General features: G+C 50.9%; 1 protein-coding gene across 2 annotated transcripts in view; it reads right to left on the bottom strand.

Moving 5' to 3' along the window:
* Positions 1–9,593: 9,593 nt before the first annotated feature.
* LOC115082033 (sterol 26-hydroxylase, mitochondrial-like) overlaps positions 9,594–27,845 on the bottom strand; it is a 30,102-nt gene continuing 11,850 nt past the window's right edge. For both annotated transcript variants that reach the window (XM_029586296.1, XM_029586295.1), the window contains 5 exons: positions 15,173–15,336; positions 14,833–14,999; positions 14,099–14,180; positions 12,608–12,808; positions 9,594–10,829 (listed from right to left, as the gene is read on the bottom strand). In XM_029586296.1, the coding sequence (XP_029442156.1) occupies positions 10,698–10,829; positions 12,608–12,808; positions 14,099–14,180; positions 14,833–14,999; positions 15,173–15,336 (746 nt within the window). In that variant the 3' untranslated portion in view covers positions 9,594–10,697. The remainder of the gene's footprint in view (positions 10,830–12,607; positions 12,809–14,098; positions 14,181–14,832; positions 15,000–15,172; positions 15,337–27,845) is intronic.

Genomic DNA, 27,845 nt, shown 5'->3' on the forward strand with positions numbered 1-27,845 from the left:
AACCAGTTTCTTAGCCTGATCTCTGGTTAAAATCCCATCTGAGTGATGGCACAGAGTTGCTGCATTTAAATGTAAGGAACTATGTCGGGCGAGCCGTGCCTGTACAGTGGTTTCTTGCTGAGAGGCCGCTCTTTTGGCAGCTTCATCTACCATATTATTAAAACGAGCATACCACCCTTCAGCCCGGTGAGCTGTTACATGTAAGACCAATACTGGGACCGTAAAGGTTCGGGAAGATGAAAATATCAATCTCCAGTGTGCTCGGTGTGTTATTGGCTTGCCAGTAACATCTAAAAAGTCATTGTTTTCCCAGACTTTCATGTGTGTTGTATCCAGAGACAACATATGTGGAATCTGAACAAACCAGTATGGATCTTCCAGTGTCCAAATTGGTCATGTGTTCAGTATATGTTAATGTCTTTTGAAATGTAATGAGTTCAGCTCGTTGAGCTACCATGTCGCCTAACGGCCAAATATGTGTATCTGATACTTTCCACTGTCCTCTCTTATTAGGAGTTAAAATGACATTGGCTGCTCCCGCAAAGAAGGTTGTGAGATAGTCAGTAGATGGGGTTGCAGACCCATCGGTAAAAATGACCATCTGTGCTTGTCTAGAGTTAGGAGGGAGCATCTGGTCTGGTTGGGGATCTCTGGGAACTTCCTAACTCAATGCCTGAGTCTGCAAGACCATTTTGATAATGGAATTGTACATTGTCCCTATACTGATCGGCGCACCATTGCACCTAGCAAGTGGCGATAGAAGAAAATTATTATTTACCTGCTAATCTTCGTTCCTGTAGTACCATGGATCAGTCCAGACAGTGGGTTATGTCCCCAATCCAGCAGATGGAGTCAGCACAAGCTTTGAGGGGGCGTATCCATATATACTACTACCCCCTCTGCAGGAGTTCAGTATCGAGTATATCAAAGCCAGAGTAGAAACCCCCGAAGGATCAAGTTTGTGGAAACAGATAATGAAAACAATTGTAACCGCAACAAGTAACTGCAAACATCCTACCAACTTGTAGGGAGCTGTGAAAAACAGCGAAAAGAGACTGTGAAGACACAGAACACTGCGAGCAAGAAGGAGCGCAGAGCTGAGCAGGATCAAGAACCCAAACGCGGTGGGCGTCTGGACTGATCCATGGTACTACAGGAACGAAAATTAGCAGGTAAGTAATAATTTTCTTTTCCCTGTACGTACCTGGATCAGTCCAGACAGTGGGATGTACCCAAGCTTCCCTAAATCGGGTGGGGTCCTGCGAGGCCTGCTCGGAGAACCTGCTCGCCAAAGTGTCCAGAGACCGAAGAGGCGAGGTGCAGACGATAGTGCCTCGAGAACGTGTGTAACAATTTCCAGGTGGCTGCCCTACAAATTTCCTGCGAGGATACCGAGCGAATCTCTGCCCAGGAAGCCGCCTGAGAACGTGTAGAATGCGCTATGATTCCGGGTGGGGGAGTCCGACCCGCCCCAATGTAGGAAGCAGCAATGCCGGCCTTCAGCCATCTGGCAATGGTAGTCTTCGAGGCCTGAGACCCCTTCTTAGGACCGGCCCAGAGTACGAACAGATGGTCAGAGGTCCGGAACTCATTTGTAGCCTCCAGATAGAGGCGCAGAGTGCGCTTGACATTCAAGAGACGGAGAGACTTCGGCTCTGAGGAAGAGAAGGACGGCAACTCCACCGTCTGGTTCACATGGAATGCAGAAACCACCTTCGGAAGGAAGGAGGGAACGGTGCGAAGCGAAACTCCAGAGTCGGAGAAACGGAGATAGGGCTCTCTACACAACAGAGCCTGCATCTCCGAGATGCGTCGAGCGGAACAGATGGTCACAAGAAATACAGTCTTGAGAGTGAGATCCTTTATCGTTGCGCTGCGCAGCGGCTCGAACGGTGGTCCCGACAGGGAGCGAAGCACAAGGTTAAGACTCCAGGAGGGACAAGGGTCCCGTAACGGAGGACGCATATGCTTGACACCCTTGAGAAAACAAGCAATGTCAGGATACTGTAGAAGAGAGCCCCCATCGCTCAACAGCGAACCAAGGGCGGCCACCTGAACCCGTAGTGAATTATAGGCGAGCCCTTTTTCCACCCCCGCCTGTAGAAACTGAAGGATCTGAGGTACAGAAGCCTTAGCGGGTCTTGTGGCCTGGCTGGTACACCACAGCTCGAACACCTTCCAGACTCGAACATAGGCCGCCGACGTCGATGTCTTTCGTGCCCGCAATAGCGTGGATACTACCGCCTCCGGGTAGCCCCGACGCTGGAGGCGGCGCCTCTCAAAAGCCAGGCCGCAAGACAGAAGAGTTCTGCCTGCTCGAAAAATACCGGGCCCTGATGTAGGAGCTGGGGGAGGTGCCCCAGCCTGATTGGCCCGTCGATCACCAGCTGTAGCAGGTCCGCAAACCAGGGTCGCCTGGGCCATTCTGGGACGATGAAAACCACGGTCCCCTGATGGCTTTCTATTCTGCGGAGCATCCTGCCCACCAGGGGCCATGGTGGAAAAGCGTAGAGCAGAAGATGTGGCGGCCACGGAAGGACCAGGGCATCCACTCCCTCCGCGCCGCGCTCTCTCCGGCGACTGAAGAAGCGTGGAGCCTTGGCGTTGAGAGCGGATGCCATCAGATCCAAGTGGGGGGGCCCCCACCGATGGACGAGAAGTTGCATCGCTTTGTCGGAGAGAGACCACTCTCCGGGGTCCAGCAGTTGACGACTGAGGAAGTCCGCCTGGACGTTGTCCACACCGGCGATGTGCGAGGCTGCTAGCCGGACGAGATGACGCTCCACCCATTGCATCAGCAGCGCCGCCTCGAGCGCGACCTGCGGGCTGCGCGTGCCTCCTTGTCGGTTGATGTAGGCCACGGTGGTAGCGTTGTCCGATAGGATTCTGACTTCCCGGTTCCGAAGAAGCGGGAGGAAATGTCGCAGAGCTAGCCGGACCGCTCTGGTTTCCAGACGGTTGATTGACCACTTCGCCTCCACCGTGGACCACGTCCCCTGCGTGGCGCTTCGATCACAGACTGCACCCCAGCCTGCTAGACTGGCATCGGTGGTCACCACCACCCAATTTGGCAGATCGAGGGACACGCCACGGGCCAGGTTCGGCGGATCCAACCACCAGCCCAGACTGTCCCTGGCAATCTGCGGGAGTGGGAGAATCATCTGGTAGTCCTGCGATACTGGTTTCCAACGGGAGAGGAGCGCCCACTGTAAGGTCCTGAGGTGAGCGAAAGCCCAAGGTACAAGGTCGATGGTGGACCCCATCACTCCCAGGAGTTGCAGGTAGTCCCAGGAGGTGGGCTCTGGTAACGCAGAGAACCGTCGTGTGTGATCCCGCAAGGATTGAGCTTTGTCCTGGCGCAGAAAAACTTTGCCCAGTAGGGTGTGGAAGGTCGCCCCCAAAAAAACCCAAGCGTTGCGAGGGCATGAGGGAGCTCTTGGTCGTACTACTCGAGTCACCGCTGAGCGTCCATGATCGAATGACTTCGCCCGGAGGAGCCAATCGTCCAGATAAGGATGAACCAGGATGCCCTCCTTCCGGAGAGCTGCCGCCACGACTACCATGATCTTGGTGAAGGCGCGCGGTGCCGTCGCCAATCCGAACGGGAGAGCCGTGAACTGAAAATGCTGGTCCAGAATTTTGAAACGAAGGAAACGGTGGTGGTCCGGGTGGATGGGAATGTGCAGGTAGGCCTCCGTTAAGTCCAGGGAGGCGAGGAACTCCCCCTGATGCACCGCCGCAATCACTGACCGGACCGTTTCCATGCGGAACCGAACGACTCGAAGGGATTTGTTGACTTCCTTGAGGTCTAGGATAGGCCGGAAAGAACCGTCCTTCTTTGGTACGACGAAATAGATGGAATAGTGGCCCGAGCCCACCTCTCCGAAGGGCACGGGCGCAATAGCGCCTATCTCCCGGAGTCTGTCCAGAGTCAGCTGCACCGCTCCTCTCTTGAGGTCCGAGCCACAGGGGGAAAAGATGAACCTTCCCTGCGGGGGGCGGACAAATTCCAATGCGTAGCCGTGTTTTATGGTATCCAGGACCCACTGGTCCGAGGTGATCCGTGCCCACTCTGCGTAGAAATACGTTAGTCGGCCCCCAATCCTGGGGACAGGGGAGTGGGCGAGACTGGCATCATTTTGAAGACTTGGTAGAGGGGTTCCCGGTTCCGGGAGTAGTGCGTGCGGGCCGACGCCCGCGAAAGGAGCGCGACCAGGGCTGAGACCTGGGGGCGGATGACCGGGAGCCCGCCTGTCTGTATCCCCTGTAGCGCCGTTGCGCTCTGGCTCTGGTCCGAGAAGAAGAAAACGCTCTGGATGGTCGAAACCTATCCTCCGGCAGCCGATGAACAGCGTTCTCCCCCAGGGACTTGATGATCTGGTCCAAATCCTCCCCGAAGAGGAACTTGCCCCTGAAGGGAAGAGAGCCCAGACTCGACTTAGAGGACGTATCAGCCGCCCAATTGCGTAGCCACAGTAGTCGTCGTGCTGCCACTACCGAAACCATGGATCTTGCGAGGACCCGAAAAAGGTCGTACGAGGCATCCGCCCCATACGCCACTGCGGCTTCTAGCCGATCTGCCTGGGCAGCCTCATCGGACGGCAGGTTCTGAGACGTGAGGAGTTGTTGCACCCAAAGGAGACTAGCCCGCTGGGCAAGCGAACTGCACATCACCGCCCGCATACCCAGAGTGGAGACCTCGAAAACCCGCTTAAGGAAAACTTCCAACTTACGATCCTGTGTGTCCCGCAACGCCGCACCTCCCGTCACTGGGATAGTCGTCCTCTTCGTGACCGCCGACACTGCGGAGTCCACCTTTGGGACCTTGATGAGGTCCAGAAAATCTTCGGGGAGCGGGTACAGCTTTTCCATAGCCCGGCTGCTCTTCAGGGGGGCCTCCGGGGTGTCCCATTCCCTGGTGAGAAGTTGTAAAAATGAGTCATGAATGGGAAAGGCCCGAGCCCTCGGCCGGAGTGCCGCCAGGACAGGATCTCCCTTCCTTGAAGAAGTGACGACAGCGGGAGCTACTGGGGCAGGCGGGTCTGGTGGCGGATCCAAATCTAATTCTTGGATGATCTGCGGGATGAGGTCGTCCAGCTCTTCCCTCTGGAAGAGGCGTAGGGTACGCGGATCATCCCCCTCCTGCGTGCCGTCCCCTTGTCCCCCGTCCGGGAGGTCAAGTCCATGTCCCGCTGGGTCTGACACCGCCCCCACTGCCGCGGGCGTGGATCGGACCCGGGTAGGAAGGCGGGAGGCCCCCACTCCCGGAGGGTCGGGGGGGGGGCCGGCGTCGAGGGCGACATCCGAGGGATCTTAGGAGGGGGGGGGTCCCACAGGTGCTTCCAGCCCCTGCAGATAAGCGGTATGCATGAGCAGGATAAACTCCGGAGAGAACCCCGGCCTGCTCGGGTGCGCTTCGGGGGCGGCGTGGTTCCTGCTCCCTGGCCCTGGGTGCTTGGTTCCTGCACCAAAATCGGGGGAACACCCCCGCTGGTAGAGTCCTCCAGGGATCCGTTCCCCCTCGTGGCCTGCGCCTCAGGGCGCTCAGAATGTAAAATGGCCGCCGTTCCCGCCAAAAATGGCGGAGTGGCCGGCCAGCGCCGCCCGGGCAAAAAAGAGAAATCAGTCAGGGACTGAGGTACCTTCCCCCCCGGGAAGGCATCGTGCACAGATGTCCTCCCGGGAAATCCGGGACCCCGGGTCTCCGCAGGCCGCACAGCGGGACGGCCGCGGCATCGGGATCGCTGTAGGAGAAAAGAAAAAAGCCATGGGGGGGGGCCACGCGCACAAAAGCGCCGCTGCGGGGGGCCCCGGTCGGCCCGCACTGCCCGCTGTCCGAAAATAGAGGAGGGTGCCGCGGGGGGGCCTTCCCGGCCACATGACCCGCCCCAGACATCTTTCCCTAAATGGCTCAGCAGCCCATGAGGAGCTGTAAAATGGCCGCGGGTGAGGGAGTAAAGAGCGAAGAGGCCGGCTCCACCGGCTTTCGCGGGCACCGGGGGCTGAGTTGTGAAGGAAAAAAAAAACTACAAAGGAAAAACAAACTTACCCCTGGCTGCAACGAGAAATAAACAGCAAGGCCGCAGAGAAGAGACAAGGAAGAGAAGCCACTCCCCAGAAGTTGAAAGAACTCTGCCTTTTTTTTTTTAAACTTAATACAAACTTGATACAAACTTGATCCACAGAAAAAGACAACAGGCCATAATCAAGCAAGAAAGTGAAGAAAAAGGAAAAGGAGGGGAAGCCTGATTCCCCTACTCGCATCTGCTGGAGTCAGAAGATACTGAACTCCTGCAGAGGGGGTAGTAGGATATATGGATACGCCCCCCTCAAAGCTTGTGCTGACTCCATCTGCTGGATTGGGGTCATAACCCACTGTCTGGACTGATCCAGGTACGTACAGGGAACCCTGCTTTCAGGTAGAGAGGGCTGAGTTACTGCTTGCAGTTGTGGTATACCAGTGTAACAGTGCATGCATTTACCTTGTGCCAAAGCAGAAATTTTGGAAAGCAATATCTAACATCTGTTAAAGTGCGCTCAATTATATTAAACTTTTTCTCGGGGAGAAAGTGTGTGTAATACAGCAAATAGGTTGGGACTCATCATGATTACTTATTGTAGCTAAGAAATGTGAGTCAGAAACCTGAAGGACAAGGTCCAAATCCTTTACAGGGTTTTGATGTGCTAAAGGAGCAGAATTTTTTATAGCCTCCTGGAGTGCCCGAAGGCATTCTGAATGTAAAGTGGTCCAGTCCCTAGCTACCACTGCATCGCCTTTTAACATATAAGGGTTTCGCTAGTGCTGCAAAATTTGGTGCCGTTTTACGGGCAAAATTGAGACTTCCCATTATAACCTGTAACTGGCACGAAGTGCATGGTTTGGGAAAGGAAATTATTTTTTTCTTGGAGTGTGGGGGCCAGTGTTGTTCCTGCCATCCTAATTAGAAATCCCAAAAATTTTACTTCCTCAAAGCCTATTCTTGCTTTGGCGAAATTTACCCCTAATCCTTCTTCCCTCAGGACCCGTATCAGTTTGACCACTGTGTGCCAAAGTGCCTGCAGTGTATCAGAAGCCAAATATATGTCATCTACATATGGTATGGCATTATTATTGTAATGTCTTTGAAGGATCTCTTCAACGGCTGCTGAAAACAATACAGGGGAATTTTTAAATCCCAGGGGGAGACTCATATATTGATATTGCAGTTAACAGGGATGAACTCAAGGGGGTATACTCCAGAACCCATTGGCTAAATCTAAGGTGGCTTTCCACCTAGGGTGAGGCAAGTTATCAATCATTGATGCTGGATTGAGGGTCTGCACTGCCACAGTTTCAGAGGAGGCATTAAGGACCTGATAGTCAATGACCATACAAATCTTCCCATTTGGTTTGGGCACTGGGAGCAGAGGGGAGTTAGATTGAGAATATTCCTATCTTAAAATCCCTTGAGCTATTTTCTCATTAACAATCTCATCAAGGTCATCCCAGAATTTTTGGTGTACAGGGTACTGTTTCTGGGGACTAAATGGTTTAGTTAATGCGATTTCTATTGGCTTGGGGATGTGAACTGAACCAGTGTGTGTGGGATAAAGCTGAATAACCCCTAATGTAAGCCATTCCTTAAATCTCTTTTCTAGTTCTGCTTCCCCTACAGAGGTTTTGAGCTGAGGTGATATTGAAGCTTTAACTGCCTCTAACCCATAGGCCGGGTCTTCCCTTATCATAGAGGGGAGTACCGGTACATCATCTGGCGCGAAGTAGACTGCATATGGGTCTTCATCAAATAAACAAGCTACGTTTATGGTGCGAGATCCTTTGTAGAAGGGGGAATAAATATCTATGATTGCTAAGGGAGCTTGGGTCTGCTGTCCCGCATAGTAATTGTTATGTTTTGTTGTAAATACTGTACAGTCTCCCATTCTCGTTTCAGTATACTAATGGTAGTTCCTGTATCTACCATCCCCACATAAAGTTTACCCTGTTCCTTACTCTGGATCCACAAGGGGTTGAGTTTTGGGGCCAGGGCTGCCATGATGTGTGGCACACTTGGCCGGTTTTCTCGGGGTAGGTGTGGGAGGGCGATCAGCTTTAGTTGAAGCTCCAGATACCCGTGGGGTTCTTTCTGGTGCTGGATAGCGTATAGGTGGAGTCCCTCTATTTTCCCTCACAGGGTACCGGGGAGCCCACCCGGTGCCTGGAGGAGTTCTCTGTGGAGGAGGTGGGTATTCCTGTCTAGGTTCCCTAATCTCCCTATGATTCCTTTCCTGGGAGGATGGGTTTCTGAAATTAAAGCTTACCCTTTGGATGTACTTATCAGGTTGAGACCTCTGGCTGTCCCTTCCTCTGTCTTTATGTTTATCTGACCCTTGGTGCGCTGGTTTGAACGGCTTCCCCAGGATTAAGGATTTTCCTGCTGCCTCGTATGCCTGTTGGATCAGGAATGGAAATCGTTGGTTCCTTTCAGCAGGAGCCAAAGTGCTTAGTCTATTACTAAGATCAATACAGATAGAGGTTTCAGGACTTTCCATACCTGGTCAAAATTTTCTAAAGTCATTAATATTCCTAGTGAATAGGCAGCGGATATCCCATACTTATGTAATATTTTCTATAATACATCCCCTAGATTAGTGATCAAGGGTTTACCATTTATTGCGCTATAGTACCAGGCATAATAAGTTCCCCATGAGTCACAAGCAGACGGGGGGGACTAAATTTTGTGGCATTAGGGATGAAATTATATAGTGTCTGGTGCATCCATCGACCTGACCAGTGACTGCCTCTAAGGCTACTATCCGGGTAGCCAGATGTTCTGGTACCCGGTTAATGTCTCTAAGGGAGAGTGTCTGAAGTATCTGCTTTGTGGTCAATCTCACTATGGCCCCCATACCCCGCAAGCATCCCTGTCGGGGTTGAGGTGCTTCCATAATGATCTCGTAATGTTAAAAAGCATCTCAAGACAGTGGTGTAGTACACACCCCGTTTTCCAGCCGGGACTTAGTTCACCGCGGATCATATGATAATACTGCATCGAGAGGTGGTCTGGTTTCTGTGAAAGCCAAGCTTCCTCGCTTCTCTGATACCGGGATGGTCGGATTGTCTGTAAACAGACACTAAGTGTGTATGACATTTGGCAATCAGGGAGAGTAAAGGGTATGAAGTTCTCATCTCCCCTATGATCTAATCCCTGATGCCTCCTTTGTCAGGGCTTTTAATCGACAAATATCTTTGTTATAGCACAGGGAGGAATCACTGTCTATCTGCAAATGTAGTACAAAAGACCTACCTTCCTGAATGTGGTTTGCCTCCACCCACTTGCGAAATACAGTCTCTTGGCTAGCCCTTATCCTATAGGGGTCTGCCATTCTATATTAATATAGAATTTTTTATTATAGGTAATATCACTTTATTGGAAATTAAAATTCCTATTTTATTTTTCCCTAGATATTACTTATTTCACCATGTCGGTGAAAGTCAGGATATGCTCTGCTCCTATCCTACCTTTTCATAAGACCCTCCAGTCCTTAGGGAGGACTTTATTATTTAGAGATGAGGGTTCCCCAATAGTTATTTAGAGAAATAAACCAGCTAGATGTATAAAAATAAGTCTCTTTATTCAGATACCAGTTATCTTATTATTAGCTTATGAAGCGTTATACTTCTCAAATCTTATCTTAATCAAACAGTACAGAGCTATAAGTATAAGTACGATAACAATAGTTACTGCAACTCTAGCAATTAGATAAATATCTACTAAAGACATTTTTCTTGTAAAATAAATGCTTTCTAGTACATGATTAGCTAATATTACCTAGGTTAATTATATTAGCGAGAGTTAATTATACTACCAAGGGTTCTTGTATGCAGAATAATAACTACTTAATTAAAAGGCTTACCAATCGCATGATGCAATTAGCCTGTTGATTGTCTCTCTCGTGCAGTCAGTCAGAGTTTATCTTGCTCCGCTACCATTCCTCTTCTCGTACTGTTCTTAACAGGGGTTTAAATAGACAGAACAGCCAGGTCGGTGGGGACTCAGAATTTGAAGATAAAGTGGGAAGGCATCCCAATTGAGGAAAGATAACTTTTTTGCCCCCCCACAAGAGTAGCCAGGTGTGGGGGCTCTTATTTTCTCACTGCCCAAGAACAAAGATCAGAAGTAAAGTTTCTTACCTCCAAGGACACAGGTGTCTGAAGTTGTAAGGCATCTCAAAAGAGGCCCTCATCTAAGCAATAGTAAAAGTTGCATTTCATATGCTTCAATATGAACGTAATTTAACTGACTACACCGTACATGCAGGATTACAAAGAAACACATTTTCTGACATAGTGAGCTCACTGATAATGTGACGTTACAGTCGTCACAATTTCTTGCCCTAAGGACAGAGTACTGCTGAAAGCTGCTTTGCACAGTAGATCTATATCCATATCTGTTTATGGTTGTGCAGCCCTGGTCCTTGAAGTAATAATATGCACCACTGCTCATTCGCTCACAGGGTTGGGTGTACTGCCTGAATACTCATTTTAGGGACAGCTCTGCTCAGAAGTCTCTTCCCTGAGAGGGATCATCATTTATGCTGATTGCAAACCTAGGTGAGAAAAAACGCTCCAAAGAAATGGATGTGCAGAACATTCCTGTGAAAACATGGAGATCAGGGATTTGAGGAGTGGGGCCGGGTCCTTCCACCGGCCGGAGAGCTCATCCCTGCCCGACGCCCCGTCTCTCCAGGAGCTGCAGGTCAATAGGTCTGTTGGGGGTCAGGACAATCCGCGAAAGAGATTTCACTTCCACGCCCTGGGCGTTTGGCCTCACTTCAAACATGCGGATTATCTGCAGAAAGGAACATAAAAAATGCCAGGCTGGGTCAGAGCAAGGTCCATCGAGCCCAGCATCCTGTCTCTGGCATTGGCCAGTCCAGGTCACAAGTACATGGCAGATCCGAAACAGTAAATCCCTTTCTTGTTCATTCCCAAGCAGGCTTTTTTTTTTTTTTTTTTTTAAATAAAAAAAATGGAGCCGGTTAACCAGGGGACTGTGCTTCCCTGGGCAGAAACAGTAAATAGCTCCCTTCAGAGGAATGAAGCGTCTCTGGAATCGTAGGGGGAAGGGACCAGCCCACCGGGAAATCCCCCTTACTCGGGTATTACTCATGCTTTCTGGGTATTGAGGCTTGTGGACACAAAGCCCTGCCCTATGAGGAAAGACTAAAGAGATTAGGCCTGTTCAGCTTGGAGAAGAGACGGCTGAGGGGGGATATGATAGAGGTCTTTAAAATCATGAGAGGTCTAGAACGGGTAGATGTGAATCGGTTATTTAATCTTTCAGGTAATAGAAGGACTAGGGGGCACTCCATGAAGTTAGCAAGTAGCACATTTAAAACTAATCGGCGATAGGTCTTCACTCAACGCACAATTAAACTCTGGAATTTGTTGCCAGAGGATGTGGTTAGTGCAGGTAGTGTAGCTGGGTTTAAAAGAGGATTGGATTAGTTCTTGGAGGAGAAGTCCATTACCTGCTATTAAGTTCACTTAGAGAATAGCCACTGCCATTAGCAATGGTTACATGGAATAGACTTAGTGTTTGGGTACTTGCCAGGTTCTTGTGGCCTGGATTGGCCTCTGTTGGAAACAGGATGCTGGGCTTGATGGACCCTTGGTCTGATCCAGCATGGCATGTTCTTATGTTCTTGTGCCTGCCTGCTTACAAGAGGGGGGAAGGACTAAAACTGGCCCCCCTTCTTAGAGAAGATCTGTACTCTTTGTGCTTTTCTCCTTTTTTTTAAACTAACAATGATCTAGTCAAAGGTTATTAAGGATATCAGAAACCCCTTCCCAATAGAAATAAACACCCAACAATTTGGAAAGGATCAGGACCGCAGGTTGTCTTCCTTCACCTGCTGGAGTCAGAGAAATACTGAGGGATAGCAGATGGCACACTAGGTTATCAGAGGATACCTTCAACTTTTTTCTCTGACTCCATCTGCTGGAAGGGAGGCATAATCCAGCGGTCTGGACTGATCCTGATACGTACAGGGAACACAGTTTATGGACTTTTCCTCTAGGAGCCTGTCCAAACCTCTTTTAAACCCCGCTGTGCTAGTCACCTTGATCACATCCTCTGGCAAAAAAGTACTTTCTATGATTGGATGTAAATCTGCTGGTTGCTAGTTTCATGGAGGATCCTCTTGTACTGTTTCCTATTTATCCATCCAACCCACTCAGGATTTTGTGAGCCTCTATCGTGTCCCCTCTGTTGACTCTTCTTCAAGCTGAAGAGCCCTCACCTGTTTTGCCTTGGGTCATGAGGGAGCCTCTCCAGTCCCCTTTATCGTTTTTGTTGCCCTCCTCTGTGTTCTCTAGTTTTGCTATTTTGATTTTCTTTATAGTACATTTAGTGTCTTTTCTGAGCCTATACATTTGGACTACAAGTCCCAGAATGCAATGGGAACATGCACCCCCATCTCTGCTGTTCATGTTTGCCCAAGACAAGGAGGGAAGCCTCCTCTGAAGCTCTGCCTTCCCCGTGGCAGCAGTGGGGCACTCATCCTCCCTCCCCCCCTCCTGAAAACCAGGACTGGCTCTGGCTTGGAGGAATAAGTTGCCTCTCACCCTGCAAAGCGCCAGGTGCATCTCCAGCTCAGCGATCCGGCGCCCCACGCAGGCGCGCACGCCGTAGCCGAAGGGGATGGAGCTGAAGGGGTGGTGCTTCATGCCCCCGTCTCGCAGCCAGCGCCCGGGGAGGAACAGGTGGGGCCGTGGGAAGTTGGCCTCGTCGTACGAGAGTGCGTAATGGGTGAGGTGGAACATGGTCTGGAAGAAGAAGAAGAACACGGTCCCATTCAGTGCTCTCACCGGGCATCGAGAGGAGAGTCAGTGACTGACTCTGGGTCAGCTGGAGAGATGAGCCAGGCCTGTTTTTATCACTTCATTCTCTGAGGCCAGCAGGAGTGGCTCGGTCTGTCCAGATGGAGCCAGGTCCTCACCTTTGGAGGAACAGAAACTGGAACCGTACTCTACCCCCACGTTCTTGGCACCTCTCTGCCTCTCCCTTACCGTCCGCTTCCCCCAAACTCATTGTCTGGCCTGGTAAGAAGGTAGGGGAAGGAGAGGGGAAGACACAGGTCAGGGAGTTGCAAGGAAAGGTGAGAGAGAGGACTAAGTATGGCTCCTTTTTCAGATTTCATCTTGTGCTCCCCAGCTGGGGTTTTAATGCAGCAGCCTAAGCCTCGCTCCAGGCCCGGATTTAAGCAAAGGTGACAGCCTAGGACACCAGATTTTGAAGGCACCATCTAATCCAGGCCTTCTGCTTGCTGTAGGGCAGGGATGGCGAACTCCAGTCCTGGAGGGCTGCAAACAGGCCAGGTTTTCAGGATATCCACAATGAGCACGCATGAGAGAGATCTGCATCCAGTGGAGGCAGTGCATGCAGATCTTTCTCACGTGTATTCATTGTGGATATCCTGAAAACCTGGCCTGTTGGTGGCCCTCCAGGACTGCAGTTCACCCTCCCTGCTTTAGGGCCATGGGTCGGCTGTGGCACTCTGCCTGAGGGCACCACAATCCTCAATCCGGCCCTGACATCAGAAGGGGGTTTAAAAGAACTTTATTAAATCCGTGCAGCTGGCTGACACTACGCGCACCTCTCCTCCTGCCCAGCGAGACTAAGTCCTTTGCTCCGTGCTCTGCCGAGCGTCACTGAATTATTAAAAGTGTCCCGGGGGGGGGGCAGCTGTCAAATGTCGGCGTGGTGCATTGCAGGGGCCAGGGATCCTCTCCCCTGAGAAAACTGCACTGGGGAAAAGGACCTGCAGAGATATCCACCTGCTTTCTTGGGTGGATAAGCTTTCCCTGCAACACGACGCGTGTGCTGACTTCCCACCTTACCCCCCTACCTCCCTTTGATCCCATCTCCTTTTCCAGCAGGTAAAAGCCTGCACCTTGCTGATCCCCCGCATGCTTTTTCACCTGCTGCTTACGCAGCTGTCAAATTCCCCACCGCGCGCCCAATGGCAGAAGGTGCGCCTGACCCCAGCGCTCTGCTTAATTTCCGATCCCCTGTCCCTCTGCGATGCTCTTCCTCCCCCTCTTCCCCCAGCTCACGTTTTTGGGGAAGCGATAGTCGCCGATGAGGATCTCCTTCTCGACGGCGACCCTGGCGTTGGAGGGCACCACGGGATACATCCTGCCAGTCAGGGTCGGGCAAAAACAAAAGAAGAAACACCATTAAACTGCCTTAATCCCTGAAAACCGGTCTATGAAAGTGATCAGAGCACGGCGTTAAAAAGCAAATAAATAAGCAAGGCCCGCTCGGCGGAGAAAGCAGAGGGTGCGACCCACTCATGTAGAATTCCTGCTCGTCCTGCGCTCGGAGAATCTGGCGCTGCACCCAGAAGGCGGGTTTCTCATGGCAGAAACACCGCAAAGAGGGAGGCAGGGGCTCGCTTTATAATCTGCGCTCTTCCTTTACAGCAAGTGTAATACATAGAATAATAAATAACTGCCTCCCCCCTGTGCCATTAATAAGTGTCCCCCTCCCCCCACCACGAATGGTGCCATAGAGTTCATTTATGACACCGCCCTCTCCTGCCAGCGAAGTACTGAAAGGTCTCACTCATTGCCCCTTCCTCTAATACCGTACTGGCTGTCCTCCTATAACGCGTTATAGGATCTCATTAATGTCTGTCCCCAATTCTGCACGATAACGTCTCGTTCATGAATCCCCTCCCTCTCGGTGTCATGGCTGTTTCCCCCTCCGCCCCCCTTCAGGTCCCCTGGGTATCTCCCCGTTGCCAGGGGGCTCACAATCTAAGGTTTTTGTTCTCCTGAGGCTGTACCGTAGGGTTTCCTTAATGATGGCCTTGAGCAGCGGCATTCTGGCGATATCCTCCGTGGTGGGCATCTGGTCACCGGGCACGACGCCCATCACCTCTTGGTATAGAGAGTCCTGGATCTCCGGCTCCCTCGCCAGGTGATGCAGGGTCCAAGACAACGTGTTGGAAGTCTGAGAGGTAGAACGGGGAACTTGCAATGCGTCGGTCAAGAGAGCAAGCAGAATACGTTGCTGCTGTGATCACTTACGAGAAGAACAATGCTGAAAGGCTGTTTGTACCCCAAGCCAAGCCGTCTAAGTGCCCCTCCTCTTCCCACATCCACCCATTATGTGCCCCCACGTACCGTGTCTATCCCGGCCAGCAGCAGCTCGGCCACGCTGCCGTACACCTCCTTGAGGGTCAGCTTGCCGCTGGACAGCAGGTAGGTGAGGTACTCGCCTTCCACCTTCTCTCCGCGCTCCAGCCTCGCCTGCACCTTCTCCATCTTCTCATCAATCAACTTCTTTCCTGAAACAAAGTTCAGCCGAAGAAGTCGCACAAAAGAAGACAAACAAAGCACAAACTGCTCTCCGAGGTGCCGAGTACCCGCGGAAGGACTGAGTTATAAATACTTTTCCTTTTCAAAACAGATTTTTATGGATATCCAAAGCAGATCCAGTAAAGTCTAAAGTTTCTTATCAAAGCTTTGCCTTTCGCTCGTTAGCTTCTTCATTAACAACAACCTTTCATATTCCGGCAAGCTAACCTGTCAGCAGGGGCACATTTGGGGTTTGCTTGGTTTTTTTTACAATTAGCAGCAAAGAACATGTGGAAAATAAGCATGTTAAAATGATTTCAGGGTATTACTCCCAAGGGTTTAACACATCCAACATTTCATCTATAATAATCTGAATTTTTTTTTGTCAATAAGCAGGGCTGAATTAGCCATGGCACGTTGCTGATGTCCTCTGGCAGCACTGAACAGACCTCTCTCGTACAGCTAGGAGAGCTTTTGCTCTACCGAGCATGTGCAGGAATTCCCACTCGGGTGTTGCCTCGTGAACCCCCAAACAGGCTGATGCAATATCCGCATGGCAAAAAAGGGCACTCATAATTAAGCCCCTGCTTTCCTAATGCACCCCCATCGACCTCTCCTGGGCACGTGATGCAGTAGGCTAATGAGTCGTTGCATTAAAAAGAGGCACTGGAAAAATTGTGCATGCTTAGCACCTTCTTGGCTTCGTGCACCCAGGTGAAGTAGCTGTATGTGGGTTAGGAAAACAGACGAACAATTTTATGAGCCTCCATTTCCTAACCTGTGCACTCCCATCAAGACTTTTTTTTTTAATATATTTTTCAAATTGCTGCTTTTCTGCTATTCTGTTAAACTTTTGGGGCTCTTCAAGACTTACCGTCAGCTCTGGGGCTGATGTTAAGTTTTGAGGGTTAAAATGTGCATGTCGGGCGCACTGTTATTTTTTTACATAATTGGGGTACTAGCTAATAGCCTCATCGACATATGGTCTCCAGAACTGAACACAATACTCCAGCTGCGGCCTCACCAAGGACCTGTACAAGGGGATTATCACCTCCTTTTTCTTCCTGGTTATTCTTCTCTCTATACATCCCAGCATGCTTCTGGCTTTAGCTATCGCCTTGTCACATTGCTTGGCCATCTTCAGATCGCCAGACACTATCCCTCTCTTGCTCTGTGCATAACAGCCTTTCAACCCCCTATCACCTATAGCTCTTCTGGATTACCACACCCCAAATGCCTGACTCTGCACTTCTTGGCAGAAAACACCATTTGGAGAAAACAGCCACCAACGCAGTCTGGGTCACAGGTGAAAACGACTGAAAAGAAACAAAGGATGCTGGATGTTCTGCTATATGCTTCGGGATTGGAAATTGTGTATTCCCTCTCTATGTGTTTCCTATGCAAAACCCAAATAGAGAGCTTAACTTGGTCTTTACTCGCAGACAGAGGAGGTGGCTGCTTCATCTCCAAACTTTAACAACAGTCAAAAGAATAAACATTGTTACTGTACATAAACTGGAGATAACAGCAACCAGTGCAGTCTGGGTCACAGGAGTAAAGACAGGTAAAAAGAGGATAATTCTGCAGGATTAGGCCAGATTAGTTGCTGATGCACAGAGACTCACCAGACCCGATTGAAAACACAAGGCAAAAAACTCCCAGGCACCCGTGTTTCCCAATCAGATGTTAAATCTTTAGAGTCAGTTGAAGGGAAAAGCTGCGAACATTCAGGCTGACCGCCAGTTAGTAGTGTAGCAGTAAAAGGAAAACTGGTTCTTGCTTGCTAATTTTCATTCCTGTAGTACCACGGATCAGTCCAGACTGTGGGTTGAGCCTCCTGTCCAGCAGATGGAGACAGATCAAAACTGTCCCATATCAGGACAGAGCCTACCCTGCATCTCTTCAGGATAAAACAATTTCAAAGCAGATATAACTCCCAGAAAATCAAGCAAGTAACAAGAAAAAACTGATAAATTGAACAATTGAAAGAATTCTGTATAACAAATGCTCTTGCATAAAGATTTATTTTCATTTTCATCTGTGAGATTCTTCCGGTCCCTTAAGAAATAATAAAAAATTCAGGTATCCGGAAAACCTGTAAAGGAAGAAACCGAGCGGACGGAGCAGATCTAGTATGGGAGGGTGTCTGGACTGATCTGTGGTACTACAGGAACAAAAATTAGCAGGTAAGAAACAATTTTCCTTTCCCTGTACGTACCCGGATCAGTCCAGACCATGGATTGATCCGGGTACGTAAGCTTCCCTAAACAGGATTTATTTATTTTATTTTATTTATTTAACACTTTTCTATACCGACCTTCATAGTAGAGACCATATCAGGTCGGTTCACATCGAATAGGGGAACTGAACCAAGAACAGTAACCAAAAACAAAAGGTTGAACATGAAAAAGCAAAGTTACATTTAACAGGGAAATTAAACTTGGGATGGGACCGAGACAGTCCTGCTCGAAGAACCTGCCACCTGAAAGAACCAAAAACTGAAGCCTGTACATCCAGGCGGTAATGACAAGCAAAAGTATGCAGAGATTTCCATGTAGCTGCCCTACATATTTCCTGTGGAGACACTGACGGACTTTCCGCCCAAGAAGTGGCCTGAGAACGCAAGGAATGAGCCTTTAAACCTTTCGGAATGGAACGACCCTTACAGATGTAGGCCGACGCAATAGCCTCCTTTAGCCAACGTGCAATAGTGTCTTTGAAGCTTTATTACCCTTATTTGGGCCACTCCACAGGACAAACAGGTGATGCGAAACCCGGAACTCATTTGTAATCTGGAGGTAACGTAGCAAAACCCGTTTTACATCGAGGCGCCTCAGATCACCCCCAGATGTGTGTGCGAAGTCTTCAGAAGAAAATGCCAGGAGTTCTACTGACTGATTGGCGTGAAAGGAAGACACTACCTTTGGCAAGAAGGAGGGTACCGTCTTGAGGGTTACCCCTGAATCAGAAAAACGGAGAAAAGGTTCCCTGCACGACAAAGCTTGGAGCTCCGACACCCTTCTGGCGGAACAAATGGACACCAGAAAGACGGTTTTGAGAGTCAAATCCTTAAGTGTAGCCCTCCGCAGAGGTTCGAAGGGAGCTTCGCAGAGAACCCGAAGAACCACGTTAAGACTCCACGAGGGACAAGTAGCCCGAACCGGCGGATTCAAATGTTTGGCCCCCTTGAGGAAGCGGACTACATCCGGATGAGTCGCCACTGTGTAACCATCAATGTTGCCTAAGAGGGAGCCGAGGGCAGAGATCTGCACCGCAAGGAACTGAAAAAGACAACCCCTTGGAGAGACCGTTCTGGAGGAAGGAAAGGACCTGGGAAACCGGAGCCTTACGAGCTGACACTCCCAAAGCGGTACATGCATTCTCGAAAACCTTCCATACCCGGACATAAGCGAGAGAGGTAGCCGGCTTCCGGGCCCTCAACAGAGTGGATATAACTTCTTCCTTATATCCCTTCTTTCTCAGCCTCCGCCATTCAAAAGCCAGGCCGCTAGACAAAAGCGATCCCCCTGATCGAAAAATACGGGACCCTGCCGAAGAAGGTGGGGGAGATGACAGAGGCGGAGGGGCCGTCCGTGGCGAGATTCACTAGGTCCGCGAACCACGGTCTGCAGGGCCACTCTGGAGCCACTAGAATGATGGGACCCTGATGGAGCTCGATTCTTCTGAGTACTTTGCCCACTAGTAAACAAGGGGGGAACATGTACAGGAGAATGTCGTGAGGCCAGGGAAGGACCAGCGCATCCACTCCTTCTGCGCAATGTTCCCTTCTGCAGCTGAAGAACCTGGGAGCTTTTGCATTGTTCATCGTGGCCATCAGATCTATGTGTGGGGGACTCCCATCTGCAGATGATCATATTCATCGCTCTGTCTGACAACTCCCACTCGCCGGGATCTAGCAGCTGGTGACTGAGGAAGTCGGCTTGAACATTCTCCTTCCCCACAATGTGGGATGCTGCTAAGCGCTCTAGGTGATGTTCTGCCCAGGTGAAGAGTTTGCTGGCTTCCAGAGCCACCAGGCAACTCCTGGTGCCTCTCTGCCGATTGATGTAAGCCACCGTGGTGGAGTTGTCCGAGAGAACCCGAACCGCCTTGCGATGGAGTAAAGGAAGGAAGACCTTGAGAGCCAGGTGTACTGCTCAAGCCTCCCAATCGATTGATGTGCCAGCAAGATTGGACTGGGGACCAGTATCCTTGAGCAGACTGGCACGTTGCTCCCCAGCCGGAGAGGCTGGCGTCTGTTGTGACCACAATCTACTGTGGCGTCTGAAGGGACACCCTTTTCAGAAGGTGAGCAGGAGAGAGCCACCACTGCAGCTCGGTGACGGAAGACTCTGAGAGCGGGAGGGGCGTCTGAAATTGCTCAGACACCGGCTTCCAGCGGGATAGCAAAGCTTTCTGTAACGGACGCATATATGCAAAAGCCCAAGGAACCAGATCGATAGTGGAGGCCATGGACCCCAGGACCTGGAGATAGTCCCAGGCCGTGGGTAGTGCAAGAGAGAGAAAAGCGCACACTTGGTCCCTGAGCTTGAATGCCTGTGCGTCTGGAAGGAATGCCTTACCAACTCGAGTGTCGAATCTTGCCCCCAAAAATTCCAGGGTCTGGGATGGCTGACGTTTGCTCTTGGGAAAATTGATTATCCACTCAAAGGATAATCAACAAGACAGGACCTTGTCGACCGCCAACTTGTAGAGAAACTCCGATTTGGCCCGGATGAGCCAATCATCCAGGTAAGGGTGAACCAGAACTCCGTCCCGATGAAGAGAGGCAGCCACTACCACCATGATCTTGGTGAAAGTGCGCGGCGCCGTGGTGAGACCGAATGGGAGCGCTCGAAACTGGAAATGTTGGCCCAGGATCTTGAACCGGAGGTACCGCTGATGGTCGTGGCGAATCGGAATGTGCAAGTAGGCCTCCGTCAGGTCGAGCGATGCCAGTAATTCTCCGGAGCGAACTGCCACTATTACCACTTTTAGGGTTTCCATTCGAAAATGGGGAACCTTGAGAGCCCAGTTGACTCGCTTGAGATCCAAAATTGGACAAAAAGAGCCTTCCTTTTTGGGGATGACGAAGTAGATGGAGTATTGGCCGGACCCTTGTTCCTCCACCGGGACTGGGACTATGACACCCAGTTCCAGCAGCCTGCTCAGGGTCTGGTAGACCGCAGACCTCTTTCGACTTCCGCAGGGGGAGATTAGGTGAAGGTCCGGTAGGTCTCAAGCAAATTCTAATGCATAGCCTTTTTCTATTACCTCTAGGACCCACTGATCTGTCGTTATCTTGGCCCATTCCTCGAGAAACAGGGACAGCCATCCACCTAAGTTTAGCATGGAGGAATGGGCTGGCCGTATTTCATTGGGAGGAGGACTTTGTGGCCGAGTGTTGCTGGCTACTATCCCGGCAGGATCAACATCCTCGAAAGGAATGAGACCAGGATTGGGTTCTGGAAGCATTACATCTCGGAAAGGAATCTCATGCTCTGGTGTTATATCGCCGTTGCCCTCTGAAGCGAGTGCGGGAGGGGAAGAAAGTCCTAGACTGTTTCAGGCGGTCCTCCAGCAGCTTAAGACCTTATTTTCCCCCAATTTCTCAGCCAGAGGAGACACCTGGCCAAGACAGTGGAGACCATGGCTCGGACTTGCACCCTTAGAAGATCGTAAAGGGCATCAGCCCCATATGCGATTGTGCCTTCTAGTCAATCCGCCTGCTCCACCTCTGCAGATGGGAGGTCTTGGGTGCTAAGTAATTGCTGAACCCACCTGAGGCTTGCCCGCTGCATGAGACTGCTGCAGATTGTCGCCCGAACACCTAGGGATAAGACTTCAAAGATGCGTTTGAGATAAAATTCCAATTTACGGTCCTGGACATCCTTTAAAGCCATAGCCCCCACTACCGGAATGGTGGTGTGCTTGGTAACTGCAGAGACAGAGGAATCCACCTTAGGCATCTTAAGCATATTCAAGCAGTCCTCAGGGAGAGGGTAGAGCTTGTCCATAACCCTACCCACTCGGAGTCCTGCCTCCGGGGACTCCCATCCCAAAGAAGCATCAGCTTGTGCATGGGATGGAATGGAAATGTATGCCGAGGGGCCCTAAGTCCTGCCAGGACTGGGTCCACGTTAGGAGGCATCGCGGCCATAACCGTATCCTCAGGGGGCACTTTGATTCCCAGTTCCTGCAATATGAAGGGAATGAGCAGTTCCAGTTCCTCCCTTTGAAATATGCGGAGCACCCATGGATCGTCCCCTTCAAGGGGAGGGTTGGGAAGCAGAGGATCAGCATCCGGATCTGGATCAGGGACCAACAGCGGCTGAGGGGGATCCGGAGGCGGCAGGACCCCCGGGACCACCCTAACTCTAATGGAGTCCTGTCCTTCCGGCTCCTTAGGAGGTTGCGGTGGGGGGGCCCAAGGGAGAAGTCGTCCTCCTCCAGTAGACTAGCGAGATAAGATTTGTGCATAAGGAGCACGAACTCTGTGGAAAAATCGAGACTTCGGCTTCCTGGGGTGGGGGGGAATGAGGGGGGCTCAAATCCGGTGGAGAAATTAAAGAATCGGGCTCACCTTCTTCCTGCAGCCCCGTTTCAGTATCTGAGATTGTTTCCAAAATGGCTGCTGTTCCTGCGGTTTTTCGGGTCGGGAACGGCCTGGCCACATGGCATGCAGCTCGTCCCCGGGTCGCAGTAGTCTGGGATGCCTAGGAGGGGCCCTCCCCACCCAGCAGGCACCCAGAGCAGAGGCCTGCGCGGGAGAGCCTCTTGGCAGGCTCCCCGCAGGCACCTCAGACGCTGGAACACGGCATCAGCGTTAGAAAAAAAAATTGCTGTGAGGAGTAAAACAGCTGAGCTGAGCCGGCCGGTCAGCGAGGGCAAAGACTGCACGCTGCCGAAGCTCTCCACGGTTCTGAAGTTAGTAAAATAGGGCTCAGTTTAAAAAATCTTTCCTTCTTTTTTTTTTTTTTTAAACACAGCAGTGCAGGGGAAAGTTTCCCTTACCCCGGCCCTATGTGGACAGCTAGCCAAGGGGGATTGACTGGACCACCAGTATCAACCCAGAAGGTCACTGGGAATGGGAGCCTAGGCTGAAGATTTCAAGGGGCAAAGCCCCCCTAGGCCCCCAGCAGAGCGAGGAGACAGGACTGTCTCCCAGAAAAACAGAGAGAAATCTTTCAAATGTAACTTTTTTTTTAATTTTTTTAATATGAACAAGAGCTAATACTTGCTTGATCCTGTAAAGCAAATAGTATAAGATCCCCTCAGGGAAAAAGATAAGGCGATAAGAAGGGGAACCACAGGTTCAGCTGCCTGCATCTGCTGGAGACAGACGAATATTGAGGGGATGCAGGGTAGGCTCTTTCCTGATATGGGATACCCTTTCAGTTTTAGTCTGTCTCCATCTGCTGGACAGGAGGCTCAACCCATGGTCTGGACTGATCCGGGTACGTACAGGGAACAAGGAAAAAGAAAATTAGGTCTTACCTTCGATAATTTTTGTTCCTGTAGTACCAAGGATCAGTCCAGACTCTTGGATTTTGCCTCCGCACCAGCAGGTGGAGACAGAGCAAGATTTGACAGGCTCTGCCATATATACCAGGGTGCCACCCACAGCCTGTCAGTATTACGCAATGTCAAAGCAGAATAATTCCCAGATGTAAACTAACTATATACATGAATCTCAACTGGGAAACTCTCGGGTCACTCCTCCCAACACGAATCTGACCCAAACAAACGGAAGAAGACAGAGTTAAGGATCCTTCCAGGACCCAAAACTTTGAGTAGAATTAGAACCAGCGGACTCTCCAGACTCAATGCATCAGTGGGAGGGACTCTGGACTGATCTTTGGTACTACAGGAACGAAAAGTATCGAAGGTAGGACCTAATTTTCTTTTCCTTGTACGTACCGGATCAGTCCAGACTCCTGGGATGTACCAGAGCTCAATTACTTGGGGTGGGAACCGGAGAGGCCCGCTCTCAATACGCCTGCTCCGAAATTGCCCTCCCTGGAGTCCTGTACATCCAGACGATAATGACGTGTGAAGGTGTGCAACGATTTTTGCCGCAAATCGGCCACCGGACCAAGGCTCACCTCCGAGGGACCACGGAAATCACCTCGGGAAACTCAACTGGGGGAGGGACCCGAGGGTATCACCGCAGGAGTGTGGGGCTCGTCTTCAGGTAGGATTCTTCTGTAAATTTCGGATTTGTTCTTTTAATTTTGGTCTAACGCTCTGAGAGCGTGCAGATAGTCCCTAACTGCTATGGAGAAGGAAAATACTGAGGAGCTGCACTTCCTGCAGGGGTATATGTACTAGGGGCTGACGTCAGATTGAAATCTGATCCGTCTCCAACTGCTAACAGGAGTACACTATACCCACTGGTCCTGAGTCCATCTGCTACATGCTAGGAAATTATGGTTTCCTTCAACCACCGCAAAATGGTGGTCTTAGATGCCATATTACCCTTTTTGGGACCATTCCAGAGGACAAAAAGGTGATCCGACACCCGAAAACCATTAGTAACTTCCAGGTAACGTAAGAGGGCCCTACGCACATCTAGTTTCTTCAGATCCTTGGAAAGAGTACCCGACCTGTCGAGATGAGAAAATGCTGGAAGCTCCACCAACTGATTCAGATGAAACGAAGAAACTACCTTGGGTAGGAAAGAAGGGACCGTCCAGAGACTAACTCCGGAATCAGAGATCCGAAAGAAGGGTTCCCTGCAGGACAATGCCTGGAGTTCAGAAACCTGCCTAGCCGAGGTGATTGCTACAAAGAATACAACTTTCAACGTAAGATCCTTCAGGGTCGCTCTCTTCAGTGGTTCGAACGGGGGTACACACAAGGCTTTGAGTACCACATTTAAGTTCCAGGAAGGACAGGGTGCAAATAGCGGTGGACGTAGATGCTTTGCCCCCTTCAGGAACTGAATAATATCAGGATGAGATGCCAAAGTCCCCCTTCCACCGAACCACGTAAACAACTGAGGGCAGCCACCTGTACTCGCAACGAACTACAAGATAGCCCCTTGGCCAAACCATCCTGAAGAAAGGCCAAAATATCTGAAACGGCTGCCCGAGTAGCTCGAATCGCCCAAGAAACGCACCATGACTCGAATACCTTCCAAACACGAACATAAGACAATGAAGGCGAGGCCTTGCGCGATCGCAGAAGAGTGGACACCACCACGTCCGAATAACCTTTACTACTTAAACGGCACCTCTCAAAAGCCATGCCGCTAGAAAAAAGCGTTGTACCTGATCGAAACAGACAGGACCCTGATGAAGAAGATTCGGTAGTGCCGGGAGATGGAGTGGTTCTTCTAATGCTAGGTTGACGAGATCTGCAAACCACAGACGCCGAGGCCACTCAGCGGATGATACTCTATGCGGCGAAGGACTTTGCCTATCAGAGGCCAGGGGGGAAAGACATACAGACGGATTGACGTCGGCCAGGGTAGCGCCAAGGCGTCCACCCCCAGTTCCCTGCGCCGGGCAAAGAAGCGCGGAGCTTTGGAATTCTGAAAGGTTGCCATCAGGTCCTTGGCCGGCTGTCCCCATCTGTCGCAGATAAGCTGGAAGGCTCTGTCCGCCAGCTCCCATTCTCCGGGATCGAGCTGATGACGGCTCAGAAAATCCACGTGAATGTTGTCTACCCCTGCAATGTGAGACGTGGCGATGCTGAGAAGGTGTCGCTCCGCCCAGTGTATTAGGAGCCGAGCTTCTAGCGCCACCGGGCCCCCCCTGATGATTGATGTAGGCCACCGTTGTCACATTGTCGGACAGAACCCTGACCGACTTTCCCCGGACCAGGGGTAGGAATGGCCGAAGTGCCAGGCGCACCGCCCTGGTCTCCAAGCAATTGATCGACCAGCGAGACTCGGTCGTGGATCAGCGACCCTGTACTGACTGTCGCAAACATACCGCTCCCCAGCCAGAGAGGCTCGCATCTGTAGTGACCACTCTCCAATCCAGAGCCACAATCGAAACCTCCTTGAGGAGATTGTCCGAGTGCAACCACCATCCCAGGCTGGAACGCGCCATGGCCATTAGGGGTAAAGGAAGATGAAACTGCTCGGACACCGGACTCCAGCGGGAAAGCAATGCCGATTGTAAAGGACGCATGTGCGCAAAAGCCCATGGAACCAGTTCCAGTGTTGATGCCATGGAACCAGTCAACTGTAGATAGTCCCAAACCGTTGGTGTCTGCATCTGCAGAAGGGCCGCGACCTGCCCTCACAATTTGCGACTGCAGTCGACGGAGAGGAAGACCTTGCCTTGCCGCATGTCGAATAAAGCTCCCAAAAATTCCAGTGACTGAGAGGGATTGAGGTGATTCTTGGCTGTACTGACCACCCAGCCGAGGGAGTGCAACAGTTGTAGAACTCGCTGAATTGCTGACCGACAAAGCTCCTCGAATTTTGCTCAGATCAACCAATCGTCCAGGTATGAATGGACTAACAGCCCCTCTCGGCGCAACTGTGCCGCTACCACTACCATTATCTTAGTGAAAGTTCTGGGGGCTGTCGCGAGCCCGAACGGTAACGCTTGGAATTGGTAATGATTTCCCAACACATAGAACTTGAGGTATTTCTGATGATCCTTCCGGATCCCAATATGCAGGTATGCCTCTGTGAGATCCAGAGAGGCCAGGAACTCTCCCGGTCGCACAGACGCAATCACGGACCTCAGGGTCTCCATGCGAAAGCGTGGAATCCACAGGCACCGATTGACTTCCTTTTGATCTAGAATGGGCCAGAAGGAGCCCTTTTTCTTGGAAATGACAAAGTATATGGAGTAGTGTCCTCTTCGTTGTTCCAAGGCGGGAACTGGAACAATAGCTCAGAGATCTACCAACTGGACCAAAGTCTGATGAACCGCTGACCGCTTGTCTACAGGTCCGCACGGGGATGGAAAAAACCTCAGATTGGGAAGACGAGCAAAATCTAAAGCGCAGCCGTGTTTTATCACAGAGAGTACCCACTGGTCTGTCGTGATTGTGGTCCATGCCTCGTAAAAGAGGGTCAGCCTGCCCCCTACCTTCGGCACCAAGGGATGGACCGGCAGGACATTATTGTGCCGACTTACCGCCAGGGGCCGAAGAGGTGGAAGCAGGCCTACCAAAACGCCGTCCTCGAAAGGACTGAGGCTGTCTACCCCCTCCCGACCGAAAGGAGGATGAAGGGGTAGTAGGACGAGGGGTTAGAGACTTACGATTACCCCGAAATCTAGAACAGGACGAAAAAGACCCCTTGGAACGCGACCTGTCCTCCAGCAGATGGTAACCTTTATTCTCGCCGAGCAACTATATTATATCATCCAGTTCTTTACCGAAAAGCAGATTGCCTTTAAAGGGCAAGGAACCCAGGCGAGACTTGGAGGCCCCATCCACAGACCAGTTCCTTAGCCAAAAGAGACGTCTGGCCGAGACGGAAGACACCATGGAGCATGCCGAAGTTCTAAGGAGGTCGTACAGAGCATCCGCACTGTAAGCCACGACCGCCTCGAGACGACCGGCCTGTCTGGCTTCTTCCTCTCACAGGCCCTCGTTGGCGAGTAGCTGCTGCACCCAATGCAGACCGGCCCTTAAGGCAAAGTTACTACAGATCACTGCTCGGGCCCCCAGAGCAGAAACTTCAAAAATCTTTTTCAACTGGATTTCCAATTTGCGATCTTGGAGGTCCTTCAACGCCGTGGTGCCCGTAACCGGAATGGTCATCCTCTTTGTCACCGCTGAGACCGCGGCATCCACCTTCGGCACCTGTAGGACTTCCAGAGCCTCCTGCAGCAAGGGATAAAGTTTATCCATGGCCTTCGTGACCTTCAGGCTCAGATCTGGGATATCCCATTCCCTAAAGAGAAGATCCGTCGCTGAAAAGGGAAAATTGTAGGGGGACCACTCAGGCCCAACAACACTGGATCCATTGAGCCAAGCCGAGACTCCTCTGGGGGTGTGGCTATCCCTAACTCCCCCAAAATAGCAGGAATAAGCGGGGCCAGCTCCTCCTGACGGAAGAGGCCAGTAATGTCATGCCAGTCCATTTACCCCCCCCCCCCCCCCCCCCGAGGTGGCTGCGTTTCCTCATCCATTCCACAAGGGTCCTCTCTGCCCTAAATTAGACTTTACTGAGAAGATCAGGGAAGCAAAGCAGATTGGGTTGGAAAAACTAGAGAACCCGAGCAAGGAAGGACTTTGATTTGACCCTAACCTGAATCAACTCGAACTGCATACAGGGAGTTTTGGTTTTTTTTCCTGGGAATTTCAATGTTGTAACAAAAAAATAAATCACTAAAGTTCACTTTTCCCACTGATTTTTCTCCTGTGTTATATATCAAGGTTACTTTTCCACTGATTATTTTTCTTTCTGTTATAACGGTGAAGCTTCCAGAAAAAGCAAAATATAATCTGAAAGCGAAGGTCCCTAGATATCATACAGTGGCCTGCCAGGCTGAAGGAGGCCTGGCATCTCCCTTACCTACAGCCC

Source organism: Rhinatrema bivittatum, unplaced genomic scaffold (genome assembly GCF_901001135.1).
Source record: "Rhinatrema bivittatum unplaced genomic scaffold, aRhiBiv1.1, whole genome shotgun sequence".
Classification (NCBI taxonomy): Eukaryota; Metazoa; Chordata; class Amphibia; order Gymnophiona; family Rhinatrematidae; genus Rhinatrema; species Rhinatrema bivittatum.